This window comes from Dama dama, chromosome 12 (assembly GCF_033118175.1).
Source record: "Dama dama isolate Ldn47 chromosome 12, ASM3311817v1, whole genome shotgun sequence".
NCBI classification, from domain to species: domain Eukaryota; kingdom Metazoa; phylum Chordata; class Mammalia; order Artiodactyla; family Cervidae; genus Dama; species Dama dama.
This window is the reverse complement of record NC_083692.1, coordinates 65451724-65468484: the sequence shown is the minus strand read 5'-3', so window position 1 is coordinate 65468484 and position 16761 is coordinate 65451724. Positions and strand designations below refer to the sequence as shown.

The 16761-nt window shown below is 50.8% G+C and overlaps 1 protein-coding gene across 1 annotated transcript; it reads left to right on the top strand.

Moving 5' to 3' along the window:
* The first annotated feature begins 5959 nt into the window (after positions 1 to 5959).
* Positions 5960 to 15303, top strand: VPS18 (VPS18 core subunit of CORVET and HOPS complexes). The gene is made up of 5 exons (XM_061157544.1): positions 5960 to 6385; positions 7438 to 7579; positions 10100 to 10191; positions 10318 to 12188; positions 13057 to 15303. Exons 1-5 carry the CDS (start codon positions 6295 to 6297, stop codon positions 13780 to 13782), a joined length of 2922 nt encoding a protein of 973 aa, XP_061013527.1. The 5' UTR covers positions 5960 to 6294; the 3' UTR covers positions 13783 to 15303.
* Positions 15304 to 16761: the final 1458 nt, after the last annotated feature.

Below are 16761 nucleotides of genomic sequence, written 5' to 3'. Positions count from 1 at the left end.
TTATTCTCTTTGTGGGAGAACCAACAATTCCAGAGGTCTCTCTTCTGGGCTCCCTGCAGACTTTTTAAGCTCTGAAGCAATGTACCAAGGGATGGGGTTTCTGTTTCACCATCCAGGTGGGTGTGTGGTACACTTTTCTTCTGAAGAGTCAGGAGCAGCAGAGGTGGAAGCAGACGTGACCTTGCTCCCAGGCACCTTCTCTCCTGCTGGTCACTTTTAGCCACAGATGCTCTGGGCACTGATTCTCATAAAACTGCTTGGTGTGGTCTCCTTGGGAGAGACTTCCATACCCCATAAGGACCTGTGAACCTCAGTTTGAGGACCGCTGACCTAGGATGACTTTATTTCCCACTTAGACATTTGGGAAAAAAATGTACCAACAATTCAAATATATGATTAAAATAAAAAGTTAAATTTATAAATAAATTCCTAAGTCTCCCATGTAGAAGAATTCCAAACCATTTGTATAATACTTAACCCCCAAGGAAGCAAAAGTCTCCACTCATTAGGCGTAGGCTGTGTATAGTGACTTCCATCCAAAGGGTACAGTCTAGAAAGGAGGATAAAAGCAACTAAACAGTGGACAAACCTGACAAACCTCTGTTGGGGATCAACATCAACATCAACAGTGATAAGCAGTGTTGATGGTATGCACCCTTGATATGAGGTGATGATAATGCTCCTTTACCCCTTAAAACCCAACAACCCCAGCCTAATCATGAAAAAAAGATAACAGACAAATTCCAATAAAGAGCATTCTCCCTGCCCAGTGTTCCTCAAAAATTGTCAAGGTCACCTAAAACAAGGAAAGTCTGAAAAGACTGCCACAGTCAAGAGGGCCTAAGGAGAAATGATACCTAAATACAAGGTCAAGGACTTTCTTAGTGGTCCACTGGCTACTGCTGGGGGCCTGGGTTTGATCCCTGGTTGGGGAACTAGATCCCACAAGCCACAACTAAAAGATCCTGCATGATGCAACAAAGATTGAAGATCCCGCGTGCAGCAATTAAGACCCAGCACAGGGAGGTTGGTGGGAGGTTCAAGAAGGAGGGGACATAGGCATGCCTATGGCTGATTCATGTTGATGTATGGCAGAAACCAGCATAATATTGTAAAGCAATTATCCTCCAATTAAAAAAATAAATAAAGGCAAAGGAGCAGATAAGTGGGTAGATGAGGCAATGGATCTTATATAAATCCTCTCCTGCTTCTTTCTTCTCAGGAAGATAGGACACAGATTTATTAGCTGAGAGTTAGGAGGAGGGGAAAGGTTGAATGGTGTCAAGGAAGACAGAAAGATGTGAAATAGTTACCTAAAAAAGTAGGTGAAAGATCAGAGTAGGGAAATGCCATAGAATCCTGGGGCAGGACTGAGAGCCCCCATGGAGTCAAGAGTCATCTCCTGGCTGTGCTGAGCATCTGAACACTGTGCTGAAGAGGGGGATGTCCACTGGGGTTCAAACTAAACAGAAGTGGGCAGTAATTTTAAAGTCAGATAATTCATAAAGATTAAAGATAGAGAAGCAAACAGGTCCACAGTTCAAATATGAAAAGTGCCTGTCTGGAATCTTAAAGACAATTAGATATAACTGAAACATATTCTTAGAAGTAAAATCAGATAATTTTAGAGCTTAAAAATGACCCTAGTGAAAAAAAAAGACCCAGCACAGCCAAATAAATAAAAATAAACATTAAAAAATCATTATAAAATAAATGCAAGGCCATCTGCTGAATGCAGTCCTGGAACAGAAAGGTTATTTGGTTAAAAACTAAGGAAATCTGAATAAAGTATGGATTTCAGTGAATAATAATATACCAATATTGGTTCACTAATTTTAACACAAAACACTGCAAGGTAGATTTTTCTCCTTTAACAAATGGAGAAACTAATGCATGAGAAAACTCATTCATGCAACTGTTTAATAAATATTTATTAGTGAGTTAGGGAATGTCCCACAGGTGCTGGGTCTCTTGGAGTAAATGCCCTGCAGGGGCCTCAAATGCAATCATCCAGATTGAGCTCAATCATGTGACCTCTGCCTCACCCCAACCCAGCTCGTCCTCCTCCCAGACAAAGTTGTCACTGGACCATCTGCTAGATCTCCCAGCAGCCATCCTGCAGGCTTCCTTGCCGGCTCCCCTCCCCCCAGTGCCTTACTTGACACTAAGCCCAGTGGCCCTTCCTCAGAAACGTCTTCCAGGTCTATTCTCTCTTTTCCAGGCTGGGCCCTCTCCACTTCTCCTCTGTTTCTGCCTCAGAGCTCATCCTCTCTGATGTGGACTCCACCCAAGCCATCACCCATCTTTCCAGAACCCACATTAGGTAGTTTCATCCCCAGCCAGAACCTTCTGATGGCCCATTCAATAGCTTTCACAATCTGGCCACCACCAGTCCCATTTTACTCACTGCCCTACTCCCAGTGCTCCCTCAGCCACCCCCCACCTCCCCACCAGCATCACACTATTTGCAGGTCTTTGCAGATCCACCTGCTGCTTTCCCTTTTTGGCCCTTGGAAATCACACATGCACTTCAAGTCTTAGCCCAAATTCACCGGTTTTCATACACCAGTCCTCTCTCTCACTGGCCCAGCAGTCAGCCCTTACCTGTTTCATGGCAACTACCATATTTCTTTTCTTAATATTTATTTATTTGGTTACACCATGTCTTAGTTGCAGCATGCAGGATCTTTTAGTTGAGGGATAAGAACTCTTAGCTGTAGAATGTGGGATCCACTTCCCTGACCAGGGATTGAACCTGGGCCCCCTGTATTGGAAGCTCTGTGTCTTAGCCACTGGACCACTATGGAAGTTTCCCACAGGGGTTTTTTGGGTAGAAGTGAGTGGATCTGCATTTCCAGCTGTAAGTTCCCTAAGGCATTTCTGTATTCAGGTGCTCAGGAATATTTGAGGTATTCCCCACAATCAGCATCTGTTACATCAAAGCCAAATGCCCATGCTTCATAAATAGGTGCCAGCAGAGGTCAATACAAGGAAATCCATAGCAGTTCTGAGGGAGACATTGTGGTGCAGGGAGACTTCATGGAGGAGGTGGACTTGAGAGACTCTCAGGTTAAAGCCACATTTAGACTTTATTGAGCACATGCTCTATGTTGAACATTGTGCTATCACAATGAGCTTTCACCTAGATCACCTCATTTACTCTTCCACACAGACCTACTAGGTATCATTATACCTATTTCTGTAGATGAGAAGATCAATGCTAAGAACTGTGACATCAGTGTCACAGCTACCGAGTGACTAGGCATGAATAAGAAGGCTGGTCTCTGACTCTTACTCCAAAGTCCAGTCTAAGGTTGAAGACGGAGTACGTGGGGGAAAACTGCTGTAATCAGCTCAACAGGGAGTAGTACTGAATGTGTAGGCCCACTTAGGCTCCACCCCATACATCCCAGAGAGCAGTGGCACTGAGAGGGAGGCTCTGGGGACAGTGCGGGGGCTGGAAGAACTCTGTTTCCCTGAGAGGTCATCTCCATGCAGGGGGCACACTCTCTCTGCACAGTCCAGACCTGAGGATTCAGCTGTGTCACCCTCTCTCAGCTTGCTCTGGGGTCATGGAGGGTGCGGTGGTAAACTCTTAAGCATTTGCTTGCATTTGAATATTGCCTTCTGGTTTCCTCACTTGCTGGCCACAAGACTTCGACAAATTGCTCCACCACGCTGAATTTCAGTTTCCGCTTTCCTATCGTGGGGAAAAGAGCAGTGCCTATTTTACAGCATTAGTGTGAGGTAAGATGGACTTACACTGAATATTAGGAACTTAGTGTGGTTTTTGGCGCATCCGCAGGTACTCAGGAAATGTACCTTTTCTGGTGATTTGACCTTCATCTGGACCTATCTGTGTTTCCCAAAATGCAGCTGGCAGGTGATCTGGGGTGGAGCCTTACACACAAGCAGCTTCGGGGCTGGGATCACTTTTCTCCGGGCGGAAACCTCCCTACTTTGTAGCTTGGGCACCTTCCCTCCTGGGACCTAACCTGCTGCTCAGCGCCCCTGGCGGCGTAGCCGCGTCACGGCTGCAGGTTTCAGGTGGGAGAGGCCGGCCCGGGAGCTCCGGGAAGTTATTTAATACGTTGGACCGCGAACCAGTCAGGGCCACCCCAGGCCCACAGAACTTTCGGTGAGGGCTGATGAGGGTCCAGTCCTCTGCGCCTACCAGGAAAGTTTAGCAAGAGAAGCATAACCGCACCATGTACGGTGCACATCTGGACGTTTTTGAGAATAAAGAGGGCGCTCTTAGTCATTAATCCGGGGCTGCCGGTTAAAGCCAGGACATTGGTAACCCTGCCTAGATAGAGCCTTCCACTTTAGCAAGGTAGCAAGGCCCATGAGCCCAAAGAAAGGAACAGATTCTTTCTGGGTTGCCCAGGCAGGTGGAAAACCAAGAGCACCCAAAACCCTCGCTGTTTCATTGCTCTGGACTCCCCATACGCCTCCAACATCCCTCATCCCGTGTTCCAGCCAGGCTTTTCGGGCATTTGTGTTCCAACAGCGCTGTGGCCATGTCCCTTGTGTGTGTGTGCGCGCGCGCAGGCGCGCGCTTGCGTGCTCATTTGCGGAATGAGTGCGCTGCTGAACAAATCATAAATTGCTTTTCTAACATTAACTACGGCTTCCCTGGTGGCTCAGACTGTAAAGAATCCGCCTGCAATGCGGGAGACCTGGGTTCAATCCCTGGGTTGGGAAGATTCCCTGGAGAAGGAATAGCTATACCCACTCAAGTATTCTGGCCTGGAGAATTCCCTGGACAGAGGAGACTGACAGGCTACAGTCCATGGGGTCACAAAGGGTAGGACAAGAGCGACTTTCACCTCACAATCAGCATTAACTACCTATTTATGGGCCCATCGCCCCTCTGGATTATGATCTTCCAGGACGGTTGTTACACTTATCTCTGTGACCCCAGCACCTAACTCAAGGCCAGGCAGAGAGTAAGTGCTCAACACGGAGGAGCCACTACGAACCAGAGAAGAGACTGGGTAGCACATAGTTTCCTACTGGCCGAGCCACCAGCTCTGCCACTTTCTGGAAACTGGTGGGTCCCTGGACGTGGGAGAAGAGAGGCCAGGACTGCTTGCCTGTGCCGTGTGAAGGCCGGATTTAGGTGGCGTTTAGGGTGAAGAAAAGGAATGTTCTCCTGGGGACCTAGGATGTGTGTTACTCGCTTAGTCGTGTCCGACTCTTTGCAACCTCATGGACTGCAGCCCTCCAGGCTCCTCTGTCCATGGAATTCTCCAGGCAAGAGTACTGGAGTGGGTAATCTTTTCCTTCACTGGGTACCTAGGGCAATGGACTATTTTTAAATGTGCGAGCGGGAGCTGACCAGAGAGGTTGAGTGGTCTTCTGCGGAAGGGAAGCCTGGGCGTGAAAAATGCTGGGGACCTTCTCAGAGGCTGAGGCTGGATTGCGCTGGGCGGGTCTGGGAAGGCGACTGAGAAAGCCAGGATTGCCTCCTGGTGTCAAAGTACAGAACTGCAGCAGAGTCCAGGAGGGTGGGGCTTGTGTTCAGCGGGGCCAGTCCACCACCTAGGGGCTTCCTTGGTAGCTCAGTCGGTAAAGAAATTGCCTGCAGTGCAGGAGACCTCGGTTCAATCTCTGGGTCAGGAAGATTACCTGCAGAAGGAAATGGCAACCCACTCTAGTATCCTTGCCTGGAGAGGACCCCATGGACAGAGGAGCCTGGCGGACTACATAAAGTCCATGGGGTCGCAAAAGTCGAACACCGTTTAGTGACTAAGCCACCACCACCAGCTCGGACTCTCACCAGCAGAGAACGGAGCACTCCGCTGGAGAGCCAGCTGGGCCATAGCCCCGCCCGTCCACCACTCGACCCCGCCCCGCCCACCGTAGTCCTTAACGCACCTCCCAAGGGCCGGCTCCGCGACGTTCCTGCGCCAGCAAACGTGGGCCTCTGAGAACCCGGAAGTTACGTTATAGGCGTGCGTCCCAGGGGCGGGAGTCAGCTGAGCTGCTCGGGCGAGGTTGGGATCACCTGAGATCGGCTAAGGGGAACCGGTGCTTTCTTGGGGGCGTGAGTTGGGTGTAGGACTGCGCCAGATTCAAGGAGGCGGGCTCCCCGATCTTCTCGCTCTATAAGGCGAGAGAGAAAAGATTCTCAGGATTGTAAAGAGGAGGAGTTGGCGGCGGCGGATTGCCAGGATCTGTCAGATTCCTGTTGAGGCTGGGGAGTCTCAGCTTCCAATCCGGGGAGACGGGGATCCCTGGGGGGGAGCCCTGTTGTAATCCCTGGGACGGAGGACCCAGAGGCCGGGCACCATGGCGTCTATCCTGGATGAATACGAGGACTCCCTGTCCCGCTCGACCGTCTTGCAGCCCGGCTGCCCCAGCGTGGGCATCCCCCACTCGGGTAAGGGAAGTGAGGGCGCCGCTGCACCTCTCGGCTCTCCTTGCATCTGCATGGGAGGAGCGGAGGGGGTGGCTCCAGGAGCTCGGGTTCACCTCTTGGACCTGCAGTCTGGATCTAGGCCCTTGGTTCTCCTCAGGTTCTCATGGCCTCCAGGCGGTGGATGGTCGAAGTTTGAAAGAGCAGCAAGCACGGCCGCGTAATCTAGGCCATGCCACTAGAGTCCTTCTAAGAGGGAACTGGGACTCAGATAAGGAAGTGACTTGCTTAGAGGGCAGCAGTTGGGAAAACTGAGAATAGGTTCAGATGAGAATAGGCTTCATCTGATTCAGTGTTTTTCCCATCAGTCCCCTTCTGGAGGTAACAGGAAGAGAATGAGTAAAGAACTGAAAGGGTAGTGTTGTAGGGGAAGGAGGGATGAGCCTAGAGGGAACTCTGTCACTGAACAGGGGAAAATGAAGTATCTTAAGCTTCTGGTAGAGCTGTTTGCAGCTGGATGGTGAGGGGAAGTTTTTGTAGAAAGTAGTACAGAGTTGGCAGAGGCATCTGAATTGCTGGAATATTTTGAGTAGTGATAGAGAAATGAAAGTAAAGGCTAGAGAGAAAGTACCAGCAGTTTGTTAACCAACTGATTGGAAGGGTTTCTCAGGGATCCCTCTGCCCTCATTCATCTGCATGGGCAGGGAGGAAGGAAGAAAGTGGAACTAGATGACTTTAGTTGAGCTGGGATTGCTTGGCCAAGGACTGATAAGGGAGAACACTCAAACTTTCCCTCATTACCACCAGGAGCAGGTTCATAGTGGTTTAACAGCATCCCAAGGGTTCAGAGGATCAACCCCTTACTGCTTTCAGAGGTGTGGGAAGAGCCCAGAACCTATAATGTAGCCTAGGACTAATGTAGAGGTGGTTAGTAAAGTGCTTGATATATTGATATTTAAAGTGTCACTAACCAACATCCTGGGGTATGAATATGTTGGGAAGGTGGAGAGGAGCAATCTGCCTCTTCTTGCCCTTCCTCTGTTTCATAGTTAACCTTTCCGTTGCTTCTTGCCTAGGATATGTGAATGCCCAGCTAGAGAAGGAAGCACCCATCTTCACAAAGCAGCGCATTGACTTTACCCCTTCTGAGCGCATCACCAGTCTTGTTGTCTCCTGCAATCAGCTCTGCATGAGCCTAGGCAAGGATACACTACTCCGGTAAGTGAAGACCCAGAAGGTTTAGGAGTGTAGGCAGTGGATTGGTGGTATTTTGGAACTGTTGACTGACCAGGCCTTTCTTCTATTCTGGGCAGGTGAAACAGTGATTTGGGGTTTGGGGGAAATATCCTATCCTTTCCCCGATGTAGTATAGTAGACCTGGGCTCAGAGCTCAGCTCTGCCACTTACAGTGGAATCTTGAGCAAGTCACCTGGTCTCTCTGAACATGTCCCTTCATCTGTTACAGACTGTGTGTGTGTGTATATGTGTATAGTCACCAAGTCGTGTCCAACTCTTTGTGACCCCATGGACTGTCCAGAGTTCTCTGTCCATGAGATTTCCCAGGCAAAAAATACTAGAGTAGGTTGCTATTTCCTTCTCCAGGGGATTTTCTCAACCTAGGGATTGAACCCGCGTCTTCTGTATTGCAGGCAGATTCTTTACCACTGAGCCACCAAGGAAGCCCATTATAAACAGTACCAACCCACAAAGTTAGTCATGTAGATAAGTGGAACTGTCTAGAGTCCTGAAATAAATTCACTATAAGTAGAAATAAAATATTTCAATAAAACTGGAAATATCTCAAGTAAATGGAAATAATACATGACAAAAGGTGTTAGCAAAATTTTTTTGTCTACCCAGAATAACCATCTGAGATGAAAGAGAGCTAAATCTCTGTATCACAAAAATGAATTCTAAGTAGAATAATTATTTAAATATAAAAAATAAGCAGTGTGACTATTAAAGAATATTTAATAAATTTCTGTGTTCTTGGGCTTAAGGGAGACCTTCTTACTCAAGCTAGAAAATCCAGAATCCACAAAGGAAAAGATAGATTTGACTATGTAGTAATTGCTATTATGACAAAATAAAAATAGAAAAGCATATGAAGCAGGTCAGGACAAAAGACGGTGGGAAAATAATGTTTTTCCACATATGACTAAAGATTTACATTCCTGTTCTTTAAAAAACAAAAAACCCTTTCAAATTAATAAGAAAAAGACAGTTCAGTAGAAAAGGAAAGGTAAACAATATAAACAAGCAGTTTGCAGAAGAGGAACTCCAAATTTCCAGTAATCATTTGAAAATATTTTAAACCTGTGGGAAATGCAAATTAAAATAACAGTAAGGGACTTCCCTGGTGATCTGGTGATTAACACTCTGTGTTTCCAATGCAGGGGACGTGGGTTCAATCCCTGATTGGGGAACTAAGATCCCTCATGTGTGCGATATGGCCAGAAAATTGAACAAATTAAATAAAACAACTAAGATACTATTATTTTTAACCTATAAGATTAGCAAGAGTTTAAAATGGCAATGTATGATGCTGGTGAAGATATACAGAGACGGACTCATATATTGCTGGAAAGAGTATAAATTGCCACCACCTTTTGGAAAAGCAATGTCTGTTAAACTTTAAAATATCTGTAACTTTCCTGGCAGTCCCACTTTGGGGAATTCAAGTCATAGAAAGAAAACTACCAATTTGAAAGGTATATATACAAGGATGTTGATTGCAGCCATATTTCTGGTAGGAAAAACTGGACCCAAGCTGAATGCCCATCAGTAGGAAAATGATTAAGTTATGATTCAGCCATAAAAGGAAATATTATGCAGTTATTAAAACAATGAGAGCTGTATCTGTTGACCCAGTGGAAGGTTCATGAAATATCATTGAGAAAAGTAAGGTATAAATTATAAAAACAGTGATAATATAACTTTATGTTGTGAACATGGAGAAAGATGTTTATATCAGTTTTTTTTTGCTGGGAATAACAGGAATTTGGAAGGAAAGTCATTAACTTTTTCTTCATACATACTTACTTTTTGTTTTTAAATTTGATTGTGTGGGGTCTTGGTTGTGGCACATGGGATCTTCAACATGGGTCTCAGGCTCAGTTGCCTGGAGGTTTGTGGGATCTTAGTTTCCAGACCAGGGATCAAACCCGCTTAAGTGGTTAAGTGGATTCTTAACCACTGGACCACCAGGGAAGTTCCCCTTCATACAATTTTGCATTGATTCTTTGGTTAGAATGAGCATATCAATTGAAAAGGTTTTAATAAGGAAATACCTTAAATAGGAAATAACCTTAAGGGAATACCCCTCAAGATTATTGTGAAGATTAATTGAGGTCATACTAGCTCAAGCTCTTAGCATGGTGCTGGGTATCTAGAAAGTGCTCAATAACCATTAGCTACTATTTGCGGTTCCCTTTTTATCCCAGCATTCTGGGATGTCCCTGCCCATCTTCCTGGAGGCACTGGGGGTGTGTTGGGCAGAAGCAAAAGACTTCTGCTTAGTGACTTCTCAAAATGAAGCAGCTTCTCAGAGCTGAGGGTTCTGAAGGAGGACCCCGTATGTGTTTCAGAGTTCCCTTGGGATTGTATTCAGAATTTTATGTGTCTGTGTAGATTTCAGGGAGGAAAGGTTGTGCCTTTCATCTGATTATAAAGAGGTCTGTGATTCAAAAAAAGGCTCTGCCCTTCTCTGGAGTCATGCTCTGACTCTTGTCTCGACAGCATTGACTTGGGCAAAGCAAATGAACCCAACCACATGGAGCTGGGGCGCAAGGATGATGCCAAAGTTCACAAGATGTTCCTGGACCCTACTGGTGAGTGGTGATAGAGTTCTGAGGTGGGGGCGGGCACTGTTGAGGGTGGGTCACCGCCGGGGTGGGTGGGACCTGAGGGTGGGAAAGGCAGCATCCTCTAGGGTGCCATGCTTTGCCCTCCTCCAGGCTCTCATCTGCTGATCGCTCTGAGCAGCACTGAGGTCCTCTACGTGAATCGTAATGGACAGAAGGTTCGGCCCCTGGCACGCTGGAAGGGGCAGCTGGTGGAGAGTGTGGGCTGGAATAAGGCCCTGGGCACCGAGAGCAGCACGGGCCCCATCCTGGTTGGCACCGCCCAAGGGCAGATCTTTGAAGCAGAGCTTTCGGCCAGTGAGGGTGGGCTTTTTGGCCCTGCCCCGGATCTCTACTTCCGTCCATTGTACGTGCTAAATGAAGAAGGGGGCCCAGCACCTGTGTGCTCCCTTGAGGCTGAGCGGGGTCCTGAAGGACGCGGCTTTGTCATTGCCACCACTCGGCAGCGCCTCTTCCAGTTCATAGGCCGAGTGGCAGAGGGAGCTGAGGCCCAGGGTTTCTCGGGGCTCTTTGCTGCCTATGCTGACCACCCACCCCCATTCCGTGAGTTCCCCAGCAGTCTGGGCTACAGCGAGCTGGCCTTCTACACCCCCAAGTTGCGCTCTGCACCCCGGGCCTTCGCCTGGATGATGGGAGACGGCGTGTTGTATGGATCATTGGACTGCGGGCGTCCGGACTCCCTGCTGAGCGAGGAGCGGGTCTGGGAGTACCCAGAGGGGGTGGGTCCCGGGGCCAGCCCACCCCTGGCCATCGTCCTGACCCAGTTCCACTTCCTGCTGCTGCTGGCAGACCGGGTGGAGGCGGTATGCACGCTGACGGGGCAGGTGGTGCTCCGAGACCACTTCCTGGAGAAGTTCGGGCCACTGAAGCACATGGTGAAGGACTCCTCCACCGGCCACCTGTGGGCCCACACCGAGCGGGCTGTCTTCCGCTACCACGTGCAGCGGGAGGCACGGGATGTCTGGCGCACCTACCTGGACATGAACCGCTTCGACCTGGCCAAGGAGTATTGTCGAGAGCGGCCTGACTGCCTGGACACAGTCCTGGCCCGGGAGGCCGACTTTTGCTTCCGCCAGCGTCGCTACCTGGAGAGCGCCCGCTGCTATGCCCTGACTCAGAGCTACTTTGAAGAGATCGCCCTTAAGTTCTTGGAGGCCCGACAGGAGGAGGCGCTGGCCGAGTTCCTGCAGCGAAAACTGGCCAATTTGAAGCCTGCCGAGCGAACCCAGGCAACTCTGCTGACCGCCTGGCTGACGGAGCTCTACTTGAGCCGGCTTGGGGCCCTGCAGGGTGACCCAGATGCCCTGAACCTCTACCGGGAAACCCGTGAGCGCTTCCGCTCCTTTCTCAGTAGCCCTCGCCACAAGGAGTGGCTCTTCGCCAGCCGGGCCTCCATCCACGAGCTGTTGGCCAGCCACGGGGACACGGAGCACATGGTGTACTTTGCTGTGATCATGCAGGACTATGAGCGTGTGGTGGCATACCACTGCCAGCATGAGGCCTACGAGGAGGCCTTGGCCGTGCTGGCCCGCCACCGTGATCCCCAGCTCTTCTACAAGTTCTCGCCCATCCTCATCCGTCACATCCCTCGCCAGCTGGTGGACGCCTGGATTGAGATGGGCAGCCGGCTAGATGCCCGGCAGCTCATCCCTGCCCTGGTGAACTATAGCCAAGGTGGCGAGGCCCAGCAGGTGAGCCAAGCCATCCGCTACATGGAGTTCTGCGTGAACGTGCTGGGCGAGACTGAGCAAGCCATTCACAATTACCTGCTGTCGCTCTATGCCCGGGGCCAGCCGGCCTCACTGCTGGCCTACCTGGAGCAGGCCGGGGCCAGCCCACACCGTGTGCATTATGATCTCAAGTATGCGCTGCGGCTCTGCGCTGAGCACGGCCACCACCGCGCTTGTGTCCACGTCTACAAGGTCCTGGAGCTGTATGAGGAGGCTGTAGACCTGGCCCTGCAGGTGAGCCGGTGATCCTTGACCCCATCTGGGAGAGAGAGCTAGAAAGCCTGACATGCTGAAAGTTGAGGGGGTGGGACCGTGGCTAAGGGGTGCTGGCCTCTCTCGCAGAGGAACTATTATATAGAGGTGAAGAACACAACTCAGAAGTCAGGGTTTGAATTCTGGTTCTGCCTCGTACTAAGCTGTGTGACCTCAGACTGGTTTCTGAACCTCTTTTTGCCTCAGGTTATTCAGCTGCAAAATGGGGATAATATAATAAGCACTTCCCTCACGGGTAAGTTCTGCATACATGCTAGCCACAATTGCAGAATGGGAAGGTGCTGAGTTGCATTGCTCAGATCATGAATTATCACCTACTTAGGATTGTATAAAGTGCTATTTAAAATTTGAGGGAATTTCCTGGTGGTCCAGTGGTTAGGACAGTGCATCTTCATTGCCGAGGGTGTGGGTTCAGTCCCTGGTCAGGGAACTAAGATCCTGCCAGCCATGCATTGCAGTCAAAAGAAAAAAAAAAAAATCAAATTCCTGGGTTTGAATCCAAGACTTACTGAATCAGAATGTCTGGGTGAGGGCCCAAAAATCTGTATTTTGGGTATTTCCCCAGGTGATTTTTAACTTCACTAATATTGCAGGCCCATCATCAATAAGTAGCATTTGCGTAGCTCTGACAGGGACAGGCCCGTTCCTGACAGGCCTTCCTGTTTCAGGTTCCTTCCTGTTTCGGTAGCCCCTGTTTCAGCTCCCAGAAGCCCGATCTTTCTTGTTGCCAGGAGTGCCGGGCATCCGTTCTCTCGGGCATCTGTCTTTCCCACAGACTCTGTCCTGAGTGGGGAGGGACTTGACCCTAACACTCTCAGCTTCCCCACAGGTGGACGTGGACCTGGCCAAGCAGTGTGCTGACTTGCCTGAGGAAGACGAGGAGCTGCGCAAGAAGCTGTGGCTGAAGATTGCGCGGCACGTGGTGCAGGAGGAAGAAGATGTGCAGACGGCCATGGCCTGCCTGGCCAGCTGTCCCCTGCTCAAGATTGAAGACGTGCTGCCTTTCTTTCCTGACTTCGTCACCATTGACCACTTCAAGGAGGCCATCTGCAGCTCACTGAAGGCCTATAACCACCACATCCAAGAGCTACAGCGAGAGATGGAAGAGGCCACAGCCAGTGCCCAGCGCATCCGGAGAGACCTGCAGGAGCTGCGGGGCCGCTATGGCACCGTGGAGCCCCAGGACAAATGTGCCACCTGCGACTTCCCCCTGCTCAACCGCCCTTTTTACCTCTTCCTCTGTGGCCACATGTTCCATGCTGACTGCCTGCTGCAGGCTGTGCGGCCCGGCCTGCCAGCCTACAAGCAGGCCCGGCTTGAGGAGCTGCAGCGAAAGCTAGGGGCTGCTCCACCCCCTGCCAAGGGCTCTGCCCGGGCTAAGGAGGCTGAGGGGGGCACTGCTGCCGGGGGGCCCAGCCGGGAACAGCTCAAAGCTGACCTGGATGAACTTGTGGCTGCTGAGTGTGTGTACTGTGGGGAGCTGATGATCCGCTCTATTGACCGGCCCTTCATCGACCCCCAGCGCTACGAGGAGGAGCACCTCAGTTGGTTGTAGGAAGATGTCAACGCCGATAGGCAGGCCGGCAGTTGGGGGGCTGTCCCTTCTTGGGAAAGCCACAGCATCATCTGTGCTCAGTCTCCTGAAGGCTGCTGGGCTGGGACAGTGGTGGGGGGAGTGCAACTATCCTTGTTGCCCTCAGGTGTCAGCTGTGATGCTTTCTGCCGGCTGCCTGTGCTAGTCTTCAGAGCTGCCTTAGAGCTGCTGTTTTGCCCAGGCCGTAAGCCTGCTTCCCAGTAGAGGGCCATAGCCTGGAGAAGTCAGAATTCTGACCCCATCACTATCCCCCCATGATAACAGCTCTTTTCCTTTTCACTCTCCACACACCTGTTCTCCTTCTGGAGCAGTACCTTCTATCCTATCCTTCCTTCTCACTGTGGCTCGTCTCTCTCAGAAGCGCTCTCTTCTGTCTGCTTCTCGGTCCCACAGGTGAAAAGACAAGCCCCCCAAGCCCTGGGCATGGGTTGGGGTGAGAGGTGGGGCTGATGGTGGGCCTGCTCTTGTGCACACTGTCTGGGGCTCCAGTGTGAGGAGTGCCCTGGGGCAGAGAGCCTCCTGGAGGACAGTGGGAGATGGTGATGAGGTGTAGAGCATTAAACTGTCTGCATTGCCCTGGTACTCTGGAGTTGGTGCCTTTGTGTTGATGCTGGGGAGAGCGGTGTGTGCGTGATCTCCAAGAGGGGCTGGGGGTGCCACAGGAAGCTGCCAAGGCCCTGCATACTTTCAAGCCTTGGCCCTTGTTCCTGGAGATGTAACAGGATACTTTTTTTATTCTTTGCCTTCACTCTGTTCTTTCTGACTCCAAGCTTGGGTTGGGCTTTAAGGCCTACCCTCCCAAGTCTGGGCTTCCCTGGTAACTCAGCTGGTAAAGAATCTGCCTGCAATGCAGGAGACCACAGTTTGATTCCTAGGTCAGGAAGATCTCCTGGAGAAAGGATAGGCTACCCGCTCTAGTATTCATGGGCTTCCCTGCTGGCTCAGATGGTAAGGAATCTGCCTGCAGTGCAGGAGACCTGGGTTTGATCCCTGGGTCAGGAAGATCCCCTGGAGGAGGGCATGGCAACCCACTCCAGTATTCTTGCCTGGAGAATCCCATGGACAGAGGAGCCTGGCGGGCTACACTCCATGGGGTTGCAAAGAGTCTCAACTGAGTGACTAAGCACTGCACTCCTGTCTAGGAGCAGGGTCTGTTCTTCCCTTTGGCCAGCAGATGGTGCTGCTCCCCGCAGAACTCCACAGTCAGGCAGCTGGGGGCGCTGACTTCTCAAGTCACTTTGTTCACTAGTGCTTCCTCGGTCTGTACCCTCCCTGGTTGTTCCAGGAGTTTTCTGCTAATCTTAATGCCTAATCATAAATCTAAGCCCCTCATTCTTCCTCCCTCCACTGGCTCTTACAGATGCTAGATTTTGCTTGCCTGTCTCTTCACCAGCCTAGAACCCTGCCTTCTTAACTTCTGCCCAACTTTGATACTGCCCTACCACTATTTGGTATTTAATCATAACACTGTTTTTTTTTGTTGTTGTTTGTTTCATTTTTTCATGGAGTCTTAACCACTGCACCACCAGGGAAGTCCCTTAACTGTAATGCAGAGGTTCACCATGGAGGTGAGACTGCTGCTGCTGCCATCCATAGCATTTGGCAGATAGGTTTTCTCCCCATCTAGCTCATGTGACCTACCCATCCCCCCCAACTTATACTTCTTTAGTTGCAGCTTGAGCCTAAGCCCTAGGAAGTCCAGAAGCAGGGCCTTCCTGTGACATCAGCTGAGCACCCTTTGCTCCATGGACTGGTGTTCACAGTCCACTGCCCAGCTTTATGGGTGTGGTCGGTCAGCTGCCCAGACTGAGACACAATAACTAGTGAGTATTCCTGGAATCAGGCTGGGGTCAAGTCACCTGGCTAGTGATGGCAGGCTTCTCTCTTGCCCTAATGCAAGGGAGAAGAGTGCAGCCTAATCCTCTCCCAAGACTTTTATCCTCTGCAGTCCTGGGAGAATCTTGTCATGCTGATTCTTCCCCAACCACTACAACAACAGGGTTTGTTCATGGCCCCCACCAAGCAGCAGAGCCAGAAGCTGTCCATGTTTGATGAGCCTCAAACTCCCCATCTTCCCCCTGAAGCGAGAGCGGAAACACATGGGGATAGGGTCCCATCCCATCCTAATCCTGTTCCTTTCCGGTGTCCCAGGAAGATTTGGGGGGCCTCCTGCTCCCTTCCTCTCCATGTGGCCTAAGCCTCCCCTCACACCTAGACATGCCCAGTCCAGGCCTCAGGGTACTGCTCCCCACTGTCAATACTAGGTTAATCTTGGCCTACCGCTGGCATGGTCACTTGCTTACTTGGAACAGCTTGGGGCTTCTGTCTTTGCACATAATGGGTGCCTAATAACATGTTAGTTAAGCAAACACTGCCCTACTGCTCCCTCCTCCCAGAAGACTTGGCTAAGACAGCCTGGGACACCCCTGCCCCTTCTGTCCTCTCTTAGGCCTGCCCATCTGGTCCTAGGCTGCTTCCTCTTTCCTGGAAAAAGGCCCCAATCTTCTCTGGCACCGACAGAATGGGGTTCCGTTGAGTCAGGGCAACGGGAAGCCACGGCTCTTAGATCCCTGGAAACCAAGCAAGGCCTGGAGTGGAGGGAAGAGAGAAGGCCCTCAGGGCCTTGGCCCTAAGCCTGGGGGGAGGACCAGGAGGGGGTGGGGGGGTGGGGGAGCAGCTGCGTGGGCAGGGGCCAAGATGAATGAGCTGCTTCTGGAGCAGTCACTGGAAATAGGAGGAGTGGCCACAGGCAGTGACGCTGGGATCAGGGCAGGCGGCCTGTAAACAAGGAAGCCACCTGGGGGAGATGCAGGGCGGCCACTGGTCCTGGGGAGCAGGTGCTTCCTGAGGCCCGCCCTTGAGAGGGCCCTTGTGGGGGGCTGCGGGGGGGGGCGCCTGGCCGAGTCAGCAGCGGGCACTAGGGGGCGCTGTCTACTGGCT

What these genes read in the sequence shown, in the direction of transcription:
- VPS18 (XM_061157544.1), top strand. Translation starts at nt 6,295, where the DNA reads ATGGCGTCTATCCTGGATGAATACGAGGACTCCCTGTCCCGCTCGACC. An exon ending in GGCAAGGATACACTACTCCG is followed by an intron (nt 7,580 to 10,099) that starts GTAAGTGAAGAC and finishes TTGTCTCGACAG; the next exon opens with CATTGACTTGGGCAAAGCAA. An exon ending in CTGTAGACCTGGCCCTGCAG is followed by an intron (nt 12,189 to 13,056) that starts GTGAGCCGGTGA and finishes GCTTCCCCACAG; the next exon opens with GTGGACGTGGACCTGGCCAA.